General features: G+C 36.2%; 1 protein-coding gene and 1 long non-coding RNA gene across 4 annotated transcripts; both read left to right on the top strand.

Annotated features, from left to right (window-relative positions):
• Window positions 1-6: 6 nt before the first annotated feature.
• Window positions 7-15,412, top strand: LOC121428842 (protein LKAAEAR1-like). 3 transcript variants are annotated; one of them, XM_041625717.1, is made up of 7 exons: window positions 7-107; window positions 265-500; window positions 2,531-2,647; window positions 3,924-4,075; window positions 5,467-5,524; window positions 8,436-8,558; window positions 14,894-15,411. In XM_041625717.1, the coding sequence occupies exons 2-7, from the start codon at window positions 489-491 to the stop codon at window positions 14,957-14,959; spliced, it is 528 nt and encodes a 175-aa protein (XP_041481651.1). In that variant the 5' UTR covers window positions 7-107; window positions 265-488; the 3' UTR covers window positions 14,960-15,411. The 3 variants fall into 3 exon arrangements, with proteins under 3 accessions (XP_041481651.1, XP_041481658.1, XP_041481645.1); XM_041625724.1 differs by having other exon boundaries at window positions 16-492; window positions 14,894-15,412; XM_041625711.1 differs by having other exon boundaries at window positions 17-500.
• LOC121428863 lies at window positions 8,566-10,950 on the top strand. The gene is made up of 3 exons (XR_005971848.1): window positions 8,566-9,509; window positions 9,571-10,716; window positions 10,781-10,950. It is a non-coding gene; the product is annotated as an uncharacterized LOC121428863 (long non-coding RNA).
• Window positions 15,413-20,055: the final 4,643 nt, after the last annotated feature.

Genomic DNA, 20,055 nt, shown 5'->3' with positions numbered 1-20,055 from the left:
CGCGACGCGACGCAAATATAAATAAAGCTAGCTAGCGATACAGGTACAGGTTGTACGTACCAGCAGCGCAGCCGGCCGGCCTAAACGCTTACACTTGCAGTATAAAGGTAAAGGTTCGATATCCGACTATTAGCTGAGACCTGAGGCTGAGTGAGAGTCGATCTGATGTAGCTGTCCTTAGGCCTATCTGGATTCAAATGATAGTTTTCGAAGTACTATAGTATAGGCCCTAGTGGATTTCTATTTTTTTGCTTCCAAATATAGGGCCTAGTACGGTACGGTACATTACAAAAAAGAAAGAGACACAGACAGTCGTCGGACACGTCACCGTCGTCTTACCCAGCTCAGCTGGCCGGACTGGCTGCATTGGTGCCCGACATCGGAGAAAACTTGCGACCCAACTGACTTAAAGCTGGCTTTGCAGATTACTTCACTCAATCACTGAGAAGGTGCTCTTAGTCTTAATACTAGGCCTACATTACAAGAACATGGGTGAGAAGGTAGGCCGAACTTCAATTTCATGAGCTCTAGGCCCTAATTGCTCTTATTAAAAATATTAGGCCTATTAGTTCAGGGCCTAGGTCAATTTTTATTAGGAGGTAGGCTATAGCCTAGCCCTAGGCTATACTATAGGCTATAATTTAATCCAAATAATAAACGTTAATCTAAAGGCAGTGTATACAGCCACACCCTTGTGTCTTTACCATCCAGCCACACGCGTGTGGTTATATCCAATCCAGAACACCTATCTGTGGATACCGCCACACGCCGCCAGTAATAACAGTAAAACACGTACCGCGGTATGTAGGTCTGACCGTCTATATCACGATCAAAATAACCTCATTTCTTCATTAAATTCTTACATTCTAAACCCCTTTGATTTCTTTAAATCGTTTCAATTTCATTCTCACCGTCTTCTTTCCTTGCTTTTCTTGTCTTGTTACAAAAGGCCGGCTCGCTATCGTGCAGCCACCATTAGGGGACTTGCAATCCAAAATCCCCCATCAGGGCTCTTCAATTTTTGTCTTTAATTAATGAATAAAAATTTTGAAAATTAACCTGACCAAAATGCAAATTTATATTCCCTCTTGGCATTAATTGCCAAAAAACGGAGAAAAATGAAGTTGAAAGGAACAAAAAACAGTGACTTACCTCAGCTGTCGCGCAAATTCACTTCCCCGTTTTATCCGATCTTAAGTACATAAACATATGGCCATTGAGTCCCCTGTATAGATCGCGCTAGAACTTCGGTCTCTGTATTTGGTGAGTGAAGCCAACGGAGTTCAGCTGAACAACCAACAAAACAGAGACCGAAGCTTTTGGTCTAACCATGACTACAGTGTCACAGCGTAAGATCTAGTATTGTCTAGATCTAACTACCGGTAATTAGGCCTACTTGGACTTCAACTTCAAGAAGGAGTCTTGGTCTAAATCTAAACATTGACATCTATATGAATTGAAAGTTACTAGATCTAACTGAAAAGAAAATATTTTTATCAGTTTATTGTTTGTTTGATTAAGGGATAGACCTTCATGACTACATGTACAATGTAGTCTATTCTATGGTGAAAATAATATGGTTGAACGGCTTGAACCTGTACAGATTGATCAAGTAAATTGATGAACATGAAATGACAATTTCATAAATGACATTTCAAAATCTTGCATTAGGTACTTCTAGATTAGACCAAAAAATAGGTCTATTTCTGACAGGGCCAGGGATATTCTCCGCTGAGACTTTCTCTGGAATGTTGAAAACTCTGAAGAAACAGCGGATTTATCAGTTTAGTTCTAGATCTACAAAAACTTTGAGTGTTCGTTGTACAGTACATAAATGTATCCTCATAATTATGCAATGAGCAATCTCATTATGTCATAAACTCATATCCCCAATTATTTCATATTCTTTTTTATTTTGTTACATGAAATTATATTCAAATTCAAACTTTGTCCACTAAGAATGAAAAAAGGGATTGGCAGCTAATTGAATGCACAAGAATTTATTGACACAACTTGTTTTATTACAAGAGACTATCTCACAGTCACACTTGTATAAATTATGATTTTCATATTAAAAATGAGAAAATGAAAGTGGACACCTTTGTCCAGTTTGGGATATTGAGGCTGTATACCCAGATTAGCAGTATATGCAAATCATAGCGTGCCTGGAAGTAGCGCTCTCGACACTGAGATTCTAACAACATGACTTAAGTGTTATTGTACGGTCACGTCTCTGTGCATGACTTCTTTAGCTTATTGTGCTCCTTATAGTTATAAGCTAACAAATGCCTGCGTGCATATTCAAAAAAAAAATATTGTTAAATTTAGAATTCAATAATTTTGTTCAGTTTGATGAAATTTTCAGGGTTTTGCTCAGTACCTGTCTGGGGTACCCTGTATTAGTTTACTTACCTACATGTATGATTTCGTTTTAGTTGTTTTTTTCATTTTGCTATGACACGAAAATCTTCAAGCAAATTGAAATTTTTATTTTAGAGCGCATCATAATCATTTTTTTACCATCTTACAGGATAAGGATGATGGGATCAGTATGAAGAGTGGAGGATTCAAATATCAGAACCGCAAAAAACTCAGTCAGCGGGAATTAAATGCCATGCATCCAACACAAAGGAGCAAATATTTAGCAGTGAGTTTTTTTTATAGGCCTATGCCAAGTATGTATGATATAGGAATCAGCTTACAGTCTGTCAGCCATTCCCATGGACTTGGCCACGTAAGATTGTTATTTTGGGGGTGCTGTGACAATGCTTAGCACCCCCAGTATCAATGAACTAATCCTCCGTGGATAAGTCCCGGTCAGTCCATCGCAGATCTTGCACTTCAATCCACTTGCTCAATATTGGAACAGACATAAGGGTTGGGGTAAAGATGTGCAAGACACATTTTATGCATGTGTTGAAAATTGTGTTGCCATGTTAATATTTTATTATAGCAAAATGAGCTAAAATATTGTGTTTCAAACTACTTCCTCAGTTCTTTTTATAAATTTTCATGAAATTTGGCACACAGCTTTGTCTTGAGGTAAAGATGTGTAAAAATTCTGTGAGTGAATGCTGAATTTAACATGTACATGTACATCATCTGGGGGAAGGGGGAGCCACTTACATTGACGAGTTGATACCATGCGTGACCAAAAAACACGTAAAAAGGATTCTTTTTGAAGATAGGGCACGTTACATGCGTAACGTAAAAAAGGGTGTAAAAAATAATGAAAAAGGGTATCTATATTCTGCTAGGAAAGCTACGTGTTTAGGGTCAAATTTGCGAGGGTATAAAAAATCAAGACTAAAATGTTTTTATAAAGAATGTACTTTTTGCCCAACACTCAACACTACCTGTTTAGAGTATGATTTGCGCGAGATGTGAGAGGTGGGAATGTACTAAACCCAATGATGTAGGTAAAGGTGAAACAGAAGACCGATGTCTGTGACATAACAATTAAAATATCGCTGTACATGTACTTGCTTAGGGGTTCAATTCAGGGAATACTTGCCAACAGTATCGATTTGTTTTCACATGCCAATACTTGTTAAGGGTGCATTTTATGAAAAAATACTTGTTTAGGGTGCTTTTTGAGACCCCATGGTCTTGCATGGTATCCACTCGTCAATAGAAGTGCCCTTCCACATCCCCCCCCCCCCCGGGGGTACATCATGTACATGTATCTGCACAAGGAGACAAATCAAGTAACCTCAAAAGGTTTCCTCAGCGGAGAATATTGAAGAAACACATGGGCACCAACAAATATGCAGTGTATACAAGTAATGTTGACAATGGAAAATCATGGATGGATAGCTGATGATTATAAATTAAGACTGTGGTGCATGAATATAAATTGTTAATCATATTTAAAACCTTTCTCTTTATCGATTTGATAAATGTTATCATTGTTTAATGTTTAGTATGAAGACCCACCAAAAGAAGCAACAGAAGCCATAGCAAGCTCCAAGAAGAGAGTACAGGATAAAAGCAAGAAACATCTTGAAGATTCTAGGAGAGAAAATGAGGTTGATATTGAGAAAGATAAACACAATCAATTAATAGGGCAACTCAAGTAAGTATTAATCCCTATTGCATGTAGTATGTTAAAATGTGTATAGTTTCTTCCAAAAAAACCCAAACCACTGGATCTGTGCTATTTGTCTCACCTGCATAGCAGAGTGAGACTATAGGCACCGCTTTTCCGACGGCGGCAGCGGCGGCTTCAACATCAAATCTTAACCTAAGTTTAAGTTTTTGAAATGACATCATACATGTAACTTAGAAAGTATATGGACCTAGTTCATGAAACTTGGCCATAAGGTTAATCAAGTATTACTGAATATCCTATAAGAGTTTCATGTCAACTGACCAAGGTCAAAGGTCATTTAGGGTCAATGAACTTAGACCATGTTGGGGGAATCAACATCAAAATCTTAACCTGAGGTTAAGTTTTTGAAATGTCATCATAAAATATAAAATATATGGACCTAGTTCATTAAACTTGGACATAAGGTTAATCAAGTATCACCAAACATCCTGCATGAGTTTCACGTCACATGACCAAGGTCAAAGGTCATTTAGAGTCAATTAATTTTGGCCAATTGGGGGTATCTGTTGAATTACAATCAAAACTTTAAAAGTTTTTGGATCTGATTCATGAAACTTGAACATTGTTATCAATTATTTTAAAGTATCACTGAACATTCTGTCCAAGTTTCAGGTCACATGATCATGGTCAAAGGTCATTTAGGGTCAATTTACTTTGGCCGAATGTGGGTATTTGTTGAATTACCATCATAACTTTGAAAGTATGTTGGTCTAGTTCATAAAACTTGGACATAAGAGTAATTAAGTTTCACTGAACATCTTGTGCGATTTATAGTAGTTTTCAAAGTCAGTGCTGCTATGTTGAATTGCGTGATGCAGGTGAGACGGCCAGAGGCATTCCACTTGTTTAATATTTCTCTTGACTTTCGTCCTCTCTGTGAATGGTGGTCATCTCTTTCTCAATAACCCCATATGTCCCTTATAATCCAACCATTTATTTGAAGCAATTGTGACAGAACGCTGTTTTAGGATGCATGTTTGGTTGATTTAATCTGTATTAGGAAAATTCAATCTACCTTTATAGGATGATATATGTTTGTTTAGATTAATTTCCATGATACATGTAAGTCTTTTAAATTTTACAATTTGTGTTATTGGGCATACAGCATGATATTAGAAGAAAAATACAATGTGAAAAGAATAAGTCCCAAATATTACCCGGTATGCACAATAAACATGTAATGCTAAACATAAGATTTTGTGTGCATGTGGGGGGGATGTGTCTGCCTTATCATATTATTGTTATTTTTTTATGTATAAATGTATTAATATGATTGGCTTGTATTTGTTCCCTATGAATTCAGAGGTGCATTTATTGACTGTTTCATCTTATTCTGTATGTTTATTTCCATGCAGAGCTGCTGAGGCTAGGAATAGATTACGAGTGATGAGATTAAGATATCAAGCAAACAGGGTAAGTTTACATTTTGTTTGGATCATAGTTATGGTCTATCGCTTTTCCACTTTTCTGAGCCAGCCATAAGGAGTGCACAATATCTTACATGTATGTATATTTGAATATTTAGTTCCATGACATTAGCATATAGTTAGTTTGAAAATTAACTATGCACATTTATGCAGAAAATAATTTGTTCTAATTATCTAAATACAGCCCACACTGCTAATTTTCTATTCACTGACTCATTTTAGGACTCCAATCAAATGCACATTTAAAATTAAGAGATTAATATTGCAATTTATTTCCTGTGTAGGCCTATTATATATTTTCTTGAATTTCTAATGCATTTTTTAGTATTAAAGGTTTTTTTTTAATCATTAATGATTAAAAAAAACTTTTAATACTAAAAAATAGAGACCCCACACTGGCCATTGAACGTAGGGTTAACAATAAGCTCCTCTCTCTCCAGATGAAGGATGTCCTGTCTAGACCCCTTTACCGACAACTCCGGAGCTCGTCTGGTCTTTGTCCCACAATCTTTGGGTAACCGAAAATTCATAAACCAGATACTCCACTCAGACCAATCGTGTCTACTAAACGATCTCCCACATACGCACTGGCTCAGCATTTGACTAGCATCTTGCAGCCTCTCGTTGGTCAGGGCGTGCATCATGTGAGAAACTCTATGAAGCATTTCATTGAGCAGATTTGCGTCTCTAGCAATGAGCTCATCAGCTTTCATATTGAGTCATTGTTCACGAGTGTACCAGTTTAAGGATGCTTGCACCATCATCATTGAGAGATTGAAATGGGACAAAAGTCTCTCTGACAGGGCACAGTTGTCTCCCCTAGAGATCCATGACCTGCTTGAGATGTGCCCCAATTCCACCTCTTTCAGATAGAGAGATACATTCAACAAGCAAATGGAGGGGGCTGCCATGGTGTCTTCCCTGTCCCCAGTATTCATGGAACATTTCAAGGAGACAGCTCTCCAGTTAGGTGACTAACAAACTCATAGTGTGACTTAGATATGTGGATGACACTTTCCTGGTTTGGCAACATAAAGCTGAGGAAACTATCCTCTTTCTTTGATAGAAAGATTTCGAGGACGGCACATGGATCCCTATCTCACCAGGTTTATCGTAAACCTAACACTGATCAGTACTTGAACTATCGTTCATTCCACCAACCATCAGTGCTGAGATCCATCAACAAGACATTGGTCAAACAAGCTCATGAGGTTAGTGACCAGATCCACCTGAGAGGTGAGCTTGAGCATACCAAACATGTTTTGAAATGTAACAACTACATGTACCCCTCACATCTGCACTGAGCTTCCCCCTTCGTGGAACCCTCATGTAGGACAGCCCAAGGTGAGAGTCATCCTTCCTTATATGGGAGCAGCCTCTCACAAGATTCAGAGGATTTTGAGAGAAGTTGACATTGAGGTTCGTCATAGCTCCTCAAATAATCTTCAATCTGCACTCACTGCAAAAAAGTACAAGTGCAACTCTAAGGACCTCCTCGGAGTTTACTGAATTCCTTGTGAATGCGGTAAAGTTTACATCATTGGTGAGACGGGTCGTTCCTTTAACACTTGGATTAAGGAATACAAGGCCCATGGTAAGAGAGATGAGAGAGACAAGTCTGCAATCATCGATCATGCTCACATGATCACCAGATCCTCTGGGATGAGAGTAGATTATTCACCTGTGTCCCGGGCATCAGCGGAGAATCAGAAAAGCATTGGAGATTTAGAAACAACACTTCCTCAAGAGTGTGGCCTCCAATTCAGCAATATCTGGCTTACCATTCTAGACAATTTTGTGTGTTGTCACCCGGGTCCGCATATATGTTTTTACTTATCCAGCCAATCGGAGACATGTACCCTGCAAGATACCGTGCATACGGCACTTTAAAAGAGTATATAAGGCCTGCTTTTACAAACTTTACTCATTCTCCTGAATACGACAGGAACACACTCGTCGAATGTTGAGTTTGGATGGTCCTTTTCAGGACCAACACTTGCTCAAGAAAGGTACATGGTGTACCGTGAAACCACTATTACAATTGATTAATTTAAATCAATTGGGAAGAGTATTTTTACTTATTAAATATAAGCTTTGAATGAAACCAATATTAAATCTCCACCCCTCTTGTATAGTTTGTAATGATAATTTTTTTTTCTTTTAAGGCCTGCCTTTAGCTTTGGTAAAGGGTTACATAGAACCCTTTGATTAAGGGCACATAAAAATCTACATGCAGTAATGACATGGGATGGTACTTTTGGAAGGATTTACAATATACAAAAACTAAAGACAAGCTTTAACATATAAAACGGCCGTCTCTCTTATAGACTTTGTATGTACTGCTTCCCTGCATCAACTACCCTTGCCATTATTCATTATCACAGTGTCACAAATTCAAGTAATGCATTTACAGACATGGTGGTGTCAGCTTTAAAATGATGCCAAATTTCTTGTCTAACTGCTCTTTTGTATGTTAGACCAAATGAAACTTGAGAAAATGTAACAAAGCCACTTTTTTGCGTGGCGAGTTCAAAACACAAGACCATAAATTAATTAGATTATGATGTGAATTCCCCCTCCCCCTTGCATCTACCCAATTTGTGCTGGCACTGTATTATAAGCAAGATATGACAGAGTTGTCATAATGGTATGATTTTTGTCCTCTATTGTCAGAGAGGACTTCGGAAATGGTTCACAAACAACCCTTTTTGGGTTCAAAGGGTTAAGATTCCATCAACTTTACTGAAATATTATTTTTACAATATAAATGATAAAGTTGTTGTCAGTTTTCATTCTGAATATCTCTTTATCTCCCCATCCATTGTCTTTTATTATATTTTCACCACATCCATTAACATGCAATAATGATACTTTTCTCTTTCTTTACTACAATGAAGGCCCAAGAAGTGAAGCATCTGATTTCTTGCCAACCATCAGCCATCAAAGCTGTAAGATTGCAAGCCATGGTCCCACACATACCAGACAAGAACAGTCCTTCTGATTCATTGGATAAGTTAGAGGTAAGCCATGGTCCTATATATACCACATAACAACAGTTCTGATTCATTGGATAAGTTAGAGGTAAGCCATGGTCCTACATATACCACATAAAAACAGTCCTGATTTATTGGATAAGTTATAGGTAAGCCATGGTCCTACATATACCATATAAGAACAGTCCTTCTGATTCATTGGATAAGTTAGAGGTAAGCCATGGTCCTACATATACCATATAAGAACAGTCCTTCTGATTTATTGGATAAGTTAGAGGTAAGCCATGGTCCTACATATACCATATAAGAACAGTCCTTCTCATTCATTGGATAAGTTAGAGGTAAGCCATGGCCCTACATATACCATATAAGAACAGTCCTGATTCATTGGATAAGTTAGAGGTAAGCCATGGTCCTACATATACCATATAAGAACAGTCCTTCTGATTCATTGGATAAGTTAGAGGTAAGCCATGGTCCTACATATACCATATAAGAACAGTCCTTCTGATTCATTGGATAAGTTAGAGGTAAGCCATGGTCCTACATATACCATATAAGAACAGTCCTTCTGATTCATTGGATAAGTTAGAGGTAAGCCATGGTCCTACATATACCATATAAGAACAGTCCTTCTGATTCATTTGATAAGTTGGAGGTAAGCCATGGTCCTACATGTACCATATAAGAACAGTCCTTCTGATTTATTGGATAAGTTAGAGGTAAGCCATGGTCCTACATATACCATATAAGAACAGTCCTTCTGATTCATTGGATAAGTTAGAGGTAAGCCATGGTCCTACATATACCATATAAGAACAGTCCTTCTGATTCATTGGATAAGTTAGAGGTAAGCCATGGTCCTACATATACCATATAAGAACAGTCCTTCTGATTCATTGGATAAGTTAGAGGTAAGCCATGGTCCTACATATACCATATAAGAACAGTCCTTCTGATTCATTTGATAAGTTGGAGGTAAGCCATGGTCCTACATATATCACATAAAAACAGTCCTGATTTATTGGATAAGTTATAGGTAAGCCATGGTCCTACATATACCATATAAGAACAGTCCTTCTGATTCATTGGATAAGTTAGAGGTAAGCCATGGTCCTACATATACCATATAAGAACAGTCCTTCTGATTTATTGGATAAGTTAGAGGTAAGCCATGGTCCTACATATACCATATAAGAACAGTCCTTCTCATTCATTGGATAAGTTAGAGGTAAGCCATGGCCCTACATATACCATATAAGAACAGTCCTGATTCATTGGATAAGTTAGAGGTAAGCCATGGTCCTACATATACCATATAAGAACAGTCCTTCTGATTCATTGGATAAGTTAGAGGTAAGCCATGGTCCTACATATACCATATAAGAACAGTCCTTCTGATTCATTGGATAAGTTAGAGGTAAGCCATGGTCCTACATATACCATATAAGAACAGTCCTTCTGATTCATTGGATAAGTTAGAGGTAAGCCATGGTCCTACATATACCATATAAGAACAGTCCTTCTGATTCATTTGATAAGTTGGAGGTAAGCCATGGTCCTACATGTACCATATAAGAACAGTCCTTCTGATTTATTGGATAAGTTAGAGGTAAGCCATGGTCCTACATATACCATATAAGAACAGTCCTTCTGATTCATTGGATAAGTTAGAGGTAAGCCATGGTCCTACATATACCATATAAGAACAGTCCTTCTGATTCATTGGATAAGTTAGAGGTAAGCCATGGTCCTACATATACCATATAAGAACAGTCCTTCTGATTCATTGGATAAGTTAGAGGTAAGCCATGGTCCTACATATACCATATAAGAACAGTCCTTCTGATTCATTTGATAAGTTGGAGGTAAGCCATGGTCCTGCATGTACCATATAAGAACAGTCCTCATTCATTGGATAAGTTAGAGGTAAGCCATGGTCCTACATGTACCATATAAGAACAGTCCTTCTGATTTATTGGATAAGTTAGAGGTAAGCCATGGTCCTACATATACCATATAAGAACAGTCCTTCTGATTCATTGGATAAGTTAGAGGTAAGCCATGGTCCTACATATACCATATAAGAACAGTCCTTCTGATTCATTGGATAAGTTAGAGGTAAGCCATGGTCCTACATATACCATATAAGAACAGTCCTTCTGATTTATTGGATAAGTTAGAGGTAAGCCATGGTCCTACATATACCATATAAGAACAGTCCTTCTGATTTATTGGATAAGTTAGAGGTAAGCCATGGTACCATATATAATAGGCAACAACAGTACTTCCGATTCATTGGTTAATATACCAGGGGGCCATTTCAAAAAGCTCTTCGTGTGTTAAGAGCGACTTTAAGAACAACTGGTGATAATTTCTTACGCGCTAAACCATAGCCAATGAATATACCATTTACCATAAGAAAGGGTCACCAGTCGGTAATAAAGTTGCTCTTAACTTACGAACAGCTTTATGAAACACCCACCAGATAACAACAGTCCTTTAGAGTCACTGGATAAAAGTTAGAGGTAAGCCATGGTCCCAAGTATACCTAGAACAGTCCTGATTTATTGGATAAGATAGAGGTAAGCCATGGTCCCACACATACCAAAAACAGTCATTCATATACTTCTAGAGGTAAAGAGCTTTCATCTTGAATATTACTGAAGAAACCTAAAACATGGAATCATATCTGTTGAAGCTATAAATAGATTAGTCATAGTGAGCAATCATTTTGAGGTTAGGTCTGTAAAATCAATGTACTCTTTCATTTTGTAAATAAAGTGAAGTAACGTTTGTCATAGCACATGTTAACCATGTATTTTGTGAAGTAATGAAATATAACCTGCTAGAAATTCCAACTTGTATATTGAAATGCACATCTGGGCACAGGACTATTATTGCTTCATGTCTATTGACAGAATGCCATGTTTATTTTGCTAATTCTTGAGCTCATTTTACACTAGAATCAATTTTCAGATAATGTTTCTGTCAACAACACTTGGATGGTCATTTTTTACTACTATAACTTAAGTTTAAATTTAACTGCATAGTGTGATTCAGGAACTCTATTGCATTTTTTTCTTTCCTATTATTGTTTGATTCATTAAAAAGGTTGACAGTGACATTACTTACAATTAATATGGTGAAAAAGTATCACACACTCACAGTCCTAAGAGATTCAACACGTTGGATTGTTTTTTATGTATACCGGTATGAAGCATGTTTAATGATTAAGCTTGCAGTTATACACAAAGGGCCGTTTTCTGAAGTTGTATTTGATTTAAACACTCATTTACAGTTGTGGTTTAATTATGTATGGTCAATTGTGACATGAATAAATAACAATAGAAGATAATTCATCAGCTAATTTCACTCTCGAATCATTATTTACTGTCTAACAAATATTAATAAGATAATTGTCTTTACCATGAAAGAATTAGGGAAGATGAAGGTAAACATAAGGAACATGCAATGTACAAATTGTGACATTTTGGCTCCCCTGAATTTTAGCACAAAGTTAGACCATTTTGTTTAGTCAACTTGGAGATATTTACTCTGTTGGCAGGCACGGTTCTAGACAACGATTTGGAGGGGGCTTGAGAAAATTTTCTAAATAGGTTTAATACAATGGAAATGGCTTATCCTGGGCAGTATAGGGAATAGTGTATGTGGGAGATTATACTGATTTCACCATGCGGCTACTATCAAATGTGCTACTTTCAAATTTTAGAGAGTTTTGAACATAGTATAAGGTATAATAGAATAGGTCAGGGAATGGGATGCTAAGTAATTGTACCAAACTGTTAATAATCTTAGGAGGGACTCTGACCAAAACATTTCAAAGTGGAACTAAGCATTGAGAGCACTTTATTATGAACTTCCAAATAAATGCAAGGTAGCATGTAGCAACCAGCAAGAAAATTCAAAATTTGAATACCGGTAGTAAAAGCTTTAATTTGAGAGTATTGGTGACATGATTGGAACATTGCATTAGTCAATACTTACATACATGTACACATATAGGGCCTCTATATTCTATATCTTTTTAGGTGGTCTGTCTCTGACGGATCACTTCTTAATCTCGTCAGAGTTTTCTTTATTTAATTCTTCCTTTATTTAGTTATTTTTCGCACCTATGTTTGTTGCTTACTTTTCTCCAAATCAGCTGTATCAATTTCGCTGAATCTTTTGTCATATATAAAGTTTATCATAGAGATGCTCTACTAAGCTTTTCAAGGTCATCTGATGATGATGACGTCATGTACGCGCCATTTTGTAAAATTCTTTATTTCATCATATCTACATAATGGACAAACAACAATCATATTTACATCAAATAAACTTTAGGTCAAAGGTCAAATGTCAAAGTCATCAAAGGTCATGACACACGTGTGAAAATCAAAAAATGCTCAAAATCGCCTATATTTAATTTTTGGTACGTTTTAGGTCATTTTAAGCATTTCAAGATTTTGCCCTCGTGTGAGCGCGCAACAACGTTGCATAGCATAAATTCGCTGTTTTTTCTGTGCGAATCTATTATATAATTCTGATCAAATTGATACCTCGATCAGCTCTCTATGATCATTAATGAGGGAATGAGTACCCATTAAAGTTTGCAGCATGCGTGCACGCGAGCTCTTTCCATAGGGTCTATATGGGCAACAGCATACCAGCTCTTCATATTTTTTTCATATTTCGATAGAGTATGAATCATGAATATGATTTTCTGTCTCATTTGACCCTAACATATTATGATGCTATCAAAATGGTGTCGGAAGTCAAAATATCCATTTTGCTGTCGACATCATATTAATTATACAAATTTGGCTCTAACTCCATGAATATTGATCAATTTTCACCCAATTTCGAATATGTTGTAGAGTGTAATCTCTATGGGATATAACTTTTTCTCCAAACTCAATTCTACATTCCTCTATTTTGTGAGCCATATCTTTATTTTTGCTTGTCAGTTATCCCTGAGCTTTTAGTATATCGTAGCTGAGATTCTAAGCTTTCGCCTCTATTGCCTTCATTTTCCGATCAGATGCCTGGATCATGCCCATATTTCACTTGCAAAATTGGATTCGAGATTCTCGTAGTTTGCATGTATGTGTAGATTGTATGGGAAATATTGTAGCTCAATCAGTTAGGCGTCAGACTTGCATCTCACTCGGTCATGCAGGCAGGGGTTTGAGTCAGAGGGTGAACATGATTTTTTTTATTGTTTTTTTTTTTTACCATCTTGCACACGATCATTTATAAGAATTCCCATGAATAATAGTTAATATATTGCAAAATAAAACAGATTATAATTACTTTTTGCATATTATATCTATCTAATCATATCCGTTTATCTATATCTGCTATCTATGTTATAAATCTAAATCTGTCTGTCTGTCTCTATCTGTTTGAATATGTCTATCTTTCTATATCTATCTATCTATATGTCTGTTTGTTTGTTTATCTATCTGTCTATCTATCTACCTCCATGATCTATCTATCTTCTTTTTATGAATCTATCCACCTATATTGTATATATCCTCCAATCCATCTATCTGTATGTCTATCTTTTTTATCTTTCAATCTAATGTCTATTGATATGTTTGAATAATTATGTCTGTTTATTTGTCTATCTAATATCTATCTATTAAATCTGTAAATATATTATTCTATCTGTTTATCTATCAATAAATATATCAATGTATTTTCTGTCTGTCCATCTGTGCAAATGAAATATAATCACTGTTATCATCATAGTATTTGTCATCAATCATTATTATCATCCTCATCATCATCGTAATCGCTATATATCTATCTATCTATCTATCTGTCTATCTATCTATCTATCTATCTGTCTATCTATCTATCTATCTGTCTATCTATATTTAAAGATATAATATATCTACCTTTCTTCTATTAATCTATTCACTTGCTATTTATCTCTTCATCCATCAATCTATTTATCTATCTTATGTGTATCTGTTTAAATGTGTATGTCTATCTCGGGTCTATCTGACTGTCTATTTATCTTTCAATCTAATATCAACTCATTTGTTTAAATGTCTGTTTATCTACTTTTATTTATCTTTCTATGACAGACCACCTAATTCGTCCGCATGACAAATAAAAATCTAGTTTTTCTTTGTACTTGTAGTCACATTTTTATTTATTTATTTATTTATTTAGGGGGGAGGGCTTCAATGATTTTTGAGGAACTTCAGTCCCCAAAGCTACCCCTACATGTTGAATCGTGCCTGCTTAGTTGATGCTGCTCTGAGAGTCACATTCTAGGCTGCATTCTTCAAATCAGTGTGAATAATGTCTCTTGTTTTTTTGTGTTTTTTTTCATTATTTTGCAGAGAACACGAGTGGAGACTCTTTTGGAAGATGAGAGAGGGCTTACTATTGATAGAGATCTGAGCTGATTATATCACTTGTTCATGATTATACTTCAAGCTATGAAAACTAAACTTCATGCCATTGAATGGAAAAAAGGAAAGAAGAAAAGTTGAAGTGTATAGCCAAGATGAGGAAGAAATAAATGCTGTCTTACTGAGATGAGAGGACCAGCTTGGCCATTCTATGCAACTTGCGTTCTAGTTTGGCTTACAAAATGACTAAATATCCATACGTGCTGAATAACGGTATTAATTTTTGTAGTTTCAAACTCTTTGTCTATTTAGACACACAACTAACATAAATCTATATTCAAAGAAAGAAAGGTGACTCTTAAGGATAGAAAAAGGATGTCATCTAGTTAATGTAAAGTTCTGAAACTCCTAAATAGGGGAAGGCGGGGTAAGTTGAGCATAGGGGCAAGTTGAGCCACCAGCCCCAGGCCAATAAGTCAGACAATGTGGTGGTGTCATGTATTGATGACCCATAGCATAACCCCTAACCCCACCACATTGTTTTCAACTTTGAAACAAAAAGTAGTTTTTTAGAGGGAAAAACATGAATTTCAGCCAAAAAAGTAAAAGAGTGTGAAATAGATGAGTGCTTTATAAACACACACGTCTTTGAATATAATAAAGACATGATACATGTAACAACATTATTAGTACAGGTATGGATCTTCATTCTTGTCATAGTCTTTTATATGATGGATGCATAATAAATGTGTGGATACAAAATTATCGCACTAAGTTCGGACTGGGGTAAGTTGAGCCAAACAGCATGGGGCAAATTGAGCCATGGTAATTCCTATGGTAATTTATCTTAAAAAACAAACAAACCATAAAAATTGATTGAAATGCTGGCTGAAAGGAGAAAATTTTCATCACTGCACTTTTCCTTTTAAAGGATGTTAGTATTTATAGAGAATTAGCAAGTGAAAAGACTTTAAACAAAAAATTGACATGCTGTTCTCCCCTAATACATTTTGTACATAGTTTTTGTGGCTCAACATACCCCAGAAGGTGGCTCAAACTTACCCCATATATGGGGCAAGTTGAGCCATTTGACATTGCTTTTTTCAAAGGTCACGATGACTTTCAGTGTGGGGATAGAAAGTTATATATAGGTGGAAAATATTTCAGAAGAATTAAATTTCAAGGCAAGGTACTTATTTTGACAAGATTATTAATCATATCAATTCTAACATGCAAAAAGCAAAAACTGTCACAACTTACCCCGCCTTCCCCTACATATTCAGTTGTTATTTAGCAAATTAATGTGAAAGAAATTGATTTGTTATGTTCTAGAGTTTGGCTTTTTATCAATGTCAGCATAGTAATTTTCTTTTGTTTCCCTGTGTTTATGGGAATTTAACGATAGTTTCAACCTTTTTAAAAAATTTCAGACCAGAATGTTAAAAGCATGTACATTTTGTATATTAGTGAAATTTGACTGAAGTAAAAAAAAAAATACTGTTCTGAAAGGTTTTGGCCAGTATTTCTATTTTTGTATCTATGTATGAAGCAATATGTGATATCCATTTTCTAGGAATAAACCTATGATATGATTTTTTGACATATGTCTCATATTTTTTCCTGTTTGTCCTGCAATACTCACTTGTACCTAAGGCAAAATATTGAAGATAATATCACATCATGAACATATAAGTGATTATGCAATTCATTCTGCACTCAAATACTTCACATCGCATAAATGACATCCACAAAATTTTGTACAGTTACTTTAGCACCTGATTATTTCAAAAATGCATAAAACAACATGTGTTAATGCACTTGATTTTTACTTTGCTTTTTAGCTTCGAAGTTTTTAAGAATTGCACAATCTAAAGAACTCGGCATTTTTAGACTCCACAAGATCACTATGTTGAGGTTATACCTCTATTAGCAAGTCAAATCCATGTAAATTTCATAAAATTTTACAAAATAGTTCATAAGTGTATACTGGAGATTGATAATTCATTCATATTGCTATTCGTTTGCCCTTTTAAGGCTAGCATGGAAGGCATCTGTTGTCAGTCTGTGATGAATTTCATCTTACGCAGATGACCAAGGAGCCTACCAGAGTCACCGAGACAATGGACAACATCCTGGATTTTGTATTAACCAACCTACCCTGCAAGATCCAGGCTTAGGTCCAGAGATAAAAATATCCCATCCAAAATGTCACGGCAATCGAATAGTTTTCCATGGGTAACTGATCAAAAGATGCAACAAACTTCACAAGAAGTCTCTATTGTCTACTGACTGGGAAATCTTTAGAGAAGTGCGGCGAAATGTCAAGAAAGTCATCAAGAAGGCAGAGTCGGAATACATCAAGAGTAGCATTGATGACCTGAAGAAAGATCAGCGACACTTCTAGAAGTACATCCAAGGTAAAAGACTGGATAATTCATCCATAGCAACTCTGAAAAAGGACTCGAAACTTTTAGTTACAGATTCTGAAAAGGCTGTAGCACTTGCTAATCATTTACAATTGAGAAGGATGACTGCATCCCGTTCATGCTAAGTAAATTCCCTGCTATGGATGACTTCAAGATTAGACAAGAAGATGTTCTGAAGCTTCTCAAAAACTTAGACACTTGTAAAGTTGCTGGTCCTGATGAGATCACTGCCAGGATTTTTGAAGAAACAGCAGCAGAATTATAGCTCCCATGCTAACATCATTATTCCAACAATCTCTGGACACTGGGATTCTCCCAGACGACTGGCTCTTGGCAAACATAACATTAATCTTCAAGAAGGGATCTAGAGAAAATCCTGAAAACTACTGTCCTATTTCCCTCACATCAATTATGTGTTAGCTGTTGGAACATATACTTTTAGATCAGCAAACACCTTGATAAGAATAAAATCTTGACCCCGTCGCAACATGGTTTTTGGAAGGGACATTCATGTGTCAATTAAATCAGGTTGTCAATGATAAGACGGAAGTAATTGACAACTCGCAACAAATTGATGCTGCAATTTTGGATTTCACCAAAGCCTTCAACTGCATGCCTCACGAAAGGCTTATTCAAAATTACACCATTATGGCATCAGAAGTAAAGTTCAGAACTGGATTAATATGTTCTTGACCCAGCAACAACAACATGTTATCATCAATGGGGTAACCACAAATTGGCACCCAGTAATATCTGGGGTCCCACGAGGGACTGTATTAGGCCCGCTGCTATGCATCAACAACATTGTACAAGAGCTTGTGCAATGTACGACTGTTTGCGGACGACTGCATCTTATTCACCGTTTCTAGTGTTCAAGATTTTTCAGGCTCCAAAAGGATCTTGACATTGTTTGTCGATGGGCTTCTAAGTGGCTGATGACCTTTAACCCTTAGAAGTGTAATATCATGTCCCTGAGTCTGATGAGATCGAAACTCATTCATGAGTGCACCATGACCGGAGAAACTGTGGATCGAGTTCATGAACATACCTACCTTGGAGTAACGATGCTGGAAATCACACTATCAGCGTATAGTCAGCAAAGCAAATTCTTGGTATCCTTAAAGAAATATCCATCAGTGCAGCTCTGATACCAAAGGGAAAGCTTACAAAGCTCTTGTTCGTCCACACCTAGAAGATGCTTCTGCTGTTACTGATCCCTACTAGGCTAAATACATCCATATGTTAGGTAAAGTTCAGAGAAGAGCCGCTTGTTTCATAATCAACGACTACAGGTATAAGTCCAGTGTTTCCAAAACAATTATAATGGGAAAGTCTTGTTGACAGACGACTCATGCAATGCCAGATTGAGCCGATTCTACCTAATTCATAAGGGGGAATCTCCAGTAACGTCAACCAAACTCCACCTTAGAATCTCTAGCCGTCCAAGTCGACACTTCACACCAGATGCCCAGAACCATACGGGACTGTGGAACGACCTTCCCTTCGCCACTACATCAATGCAATCCCTTGACAAATTTAAAGATCAAGTCCACCTCAGAAAAATGTTGATTTGAATCAATCGAGAAAAATCAGACAACTAAAAATGCTGAAAATTTCATCAAAATCGGATGTAAAATAAGAAAGTTATGACATTTCAAAGTTTCGCTTATTTTTAACAAAATAGTTATATGAACGAGCCAGTTACACCCAAATGAGAGAGTCAATGATGTCACTCACTATATCTTTTGTTTTTTATTGTTTAAATTATACAATATTTCAATTTTTACAAATTTGATGATTAGGACCTCATTGCCTGAAGCACAAAATGTTAAAATAATGGAATTACACGTGTTCAGGGAGGAATGAAACTTCATTTCACATGAAAATGACGAGAAAATAAAAATATTTTATATTTCATATAATAAAATACGAAAGAAAAAGTGATCGAGTGAGTGATGTCAGCAGTGCCCTCACTTGCATACCGACCGAGATATGCATATAACTGTTTTGTGAAATGAAGCAAAATTTAGAATGTCATAACTTTCTTATTTTACATCCGAATTTGATAAAATTTTCAGCGTTATGCTTGTTGAATTTTTCTCTTTATTCAAATCAAGTTTTTGTTGGGGTGGACTTGTCCTTTAAAGCTGCTTTAAACTAATCAATGTCGCATCTGCACCCGACCACAGCGTCATGGAACTTTCGCTCTGTTGCTGTGTACCCGTGATGATGATGATGATGAGCACCACCTTGTGAAAGATGACAATGATCTTCAGAAGTTGACATTTCTGTAATGAATCTGAAGTACAAAAGTAAAACAAAATGATGCATTTTATTCGAATCCATTTCATTTTCACCAAAATATAAACTTAAGCTTGCAATGGACATCATCAAAAATTTGTGTACAGCATATAAATTATGTTGTAACGAGCATGGAACTTTATAACCGGGCTTTTAAACTTGTAGGCTTATGTACAGTGCGTATCAATAGAAAGTTTACATTTTTTAGATATAATACTGTTAAATTGTATGCTTGTAATATCCTGAAGCTTTTCCATTTGAACATTGGTACAGATCTCCTTAAGCAATGACGATATTACTGTCGAAAAATCTTTCCGCTTAAGTGAGCACCACTTTTTTATGTTCATGCCAATGATTTGCACAGAATTTGGAAATGATTATCTGAATAAGAGTAGACGTTAATCATGAAGGACACATGAAAAC

Source organism: Lytechinus variegatus, chromosome 1, assembly GCF_018143015.1.
Source record: "Lytechinus variegatus isolate NC3 chromosome 1, Lvar_3.0, whole genome shotgun sequence".
NCBI classification, from domain to species: Eukaryota; Metazoa; Echinodermata; class Echinoidea; order Temnopleuroida; family Toxopneustidae; genus Lytechinus; species Lytechinus variegatus.
Note: the sequence above shows the minus strand (reverse complement) of the source record. Positions and strands in the feature narration are given on the sequence as shown.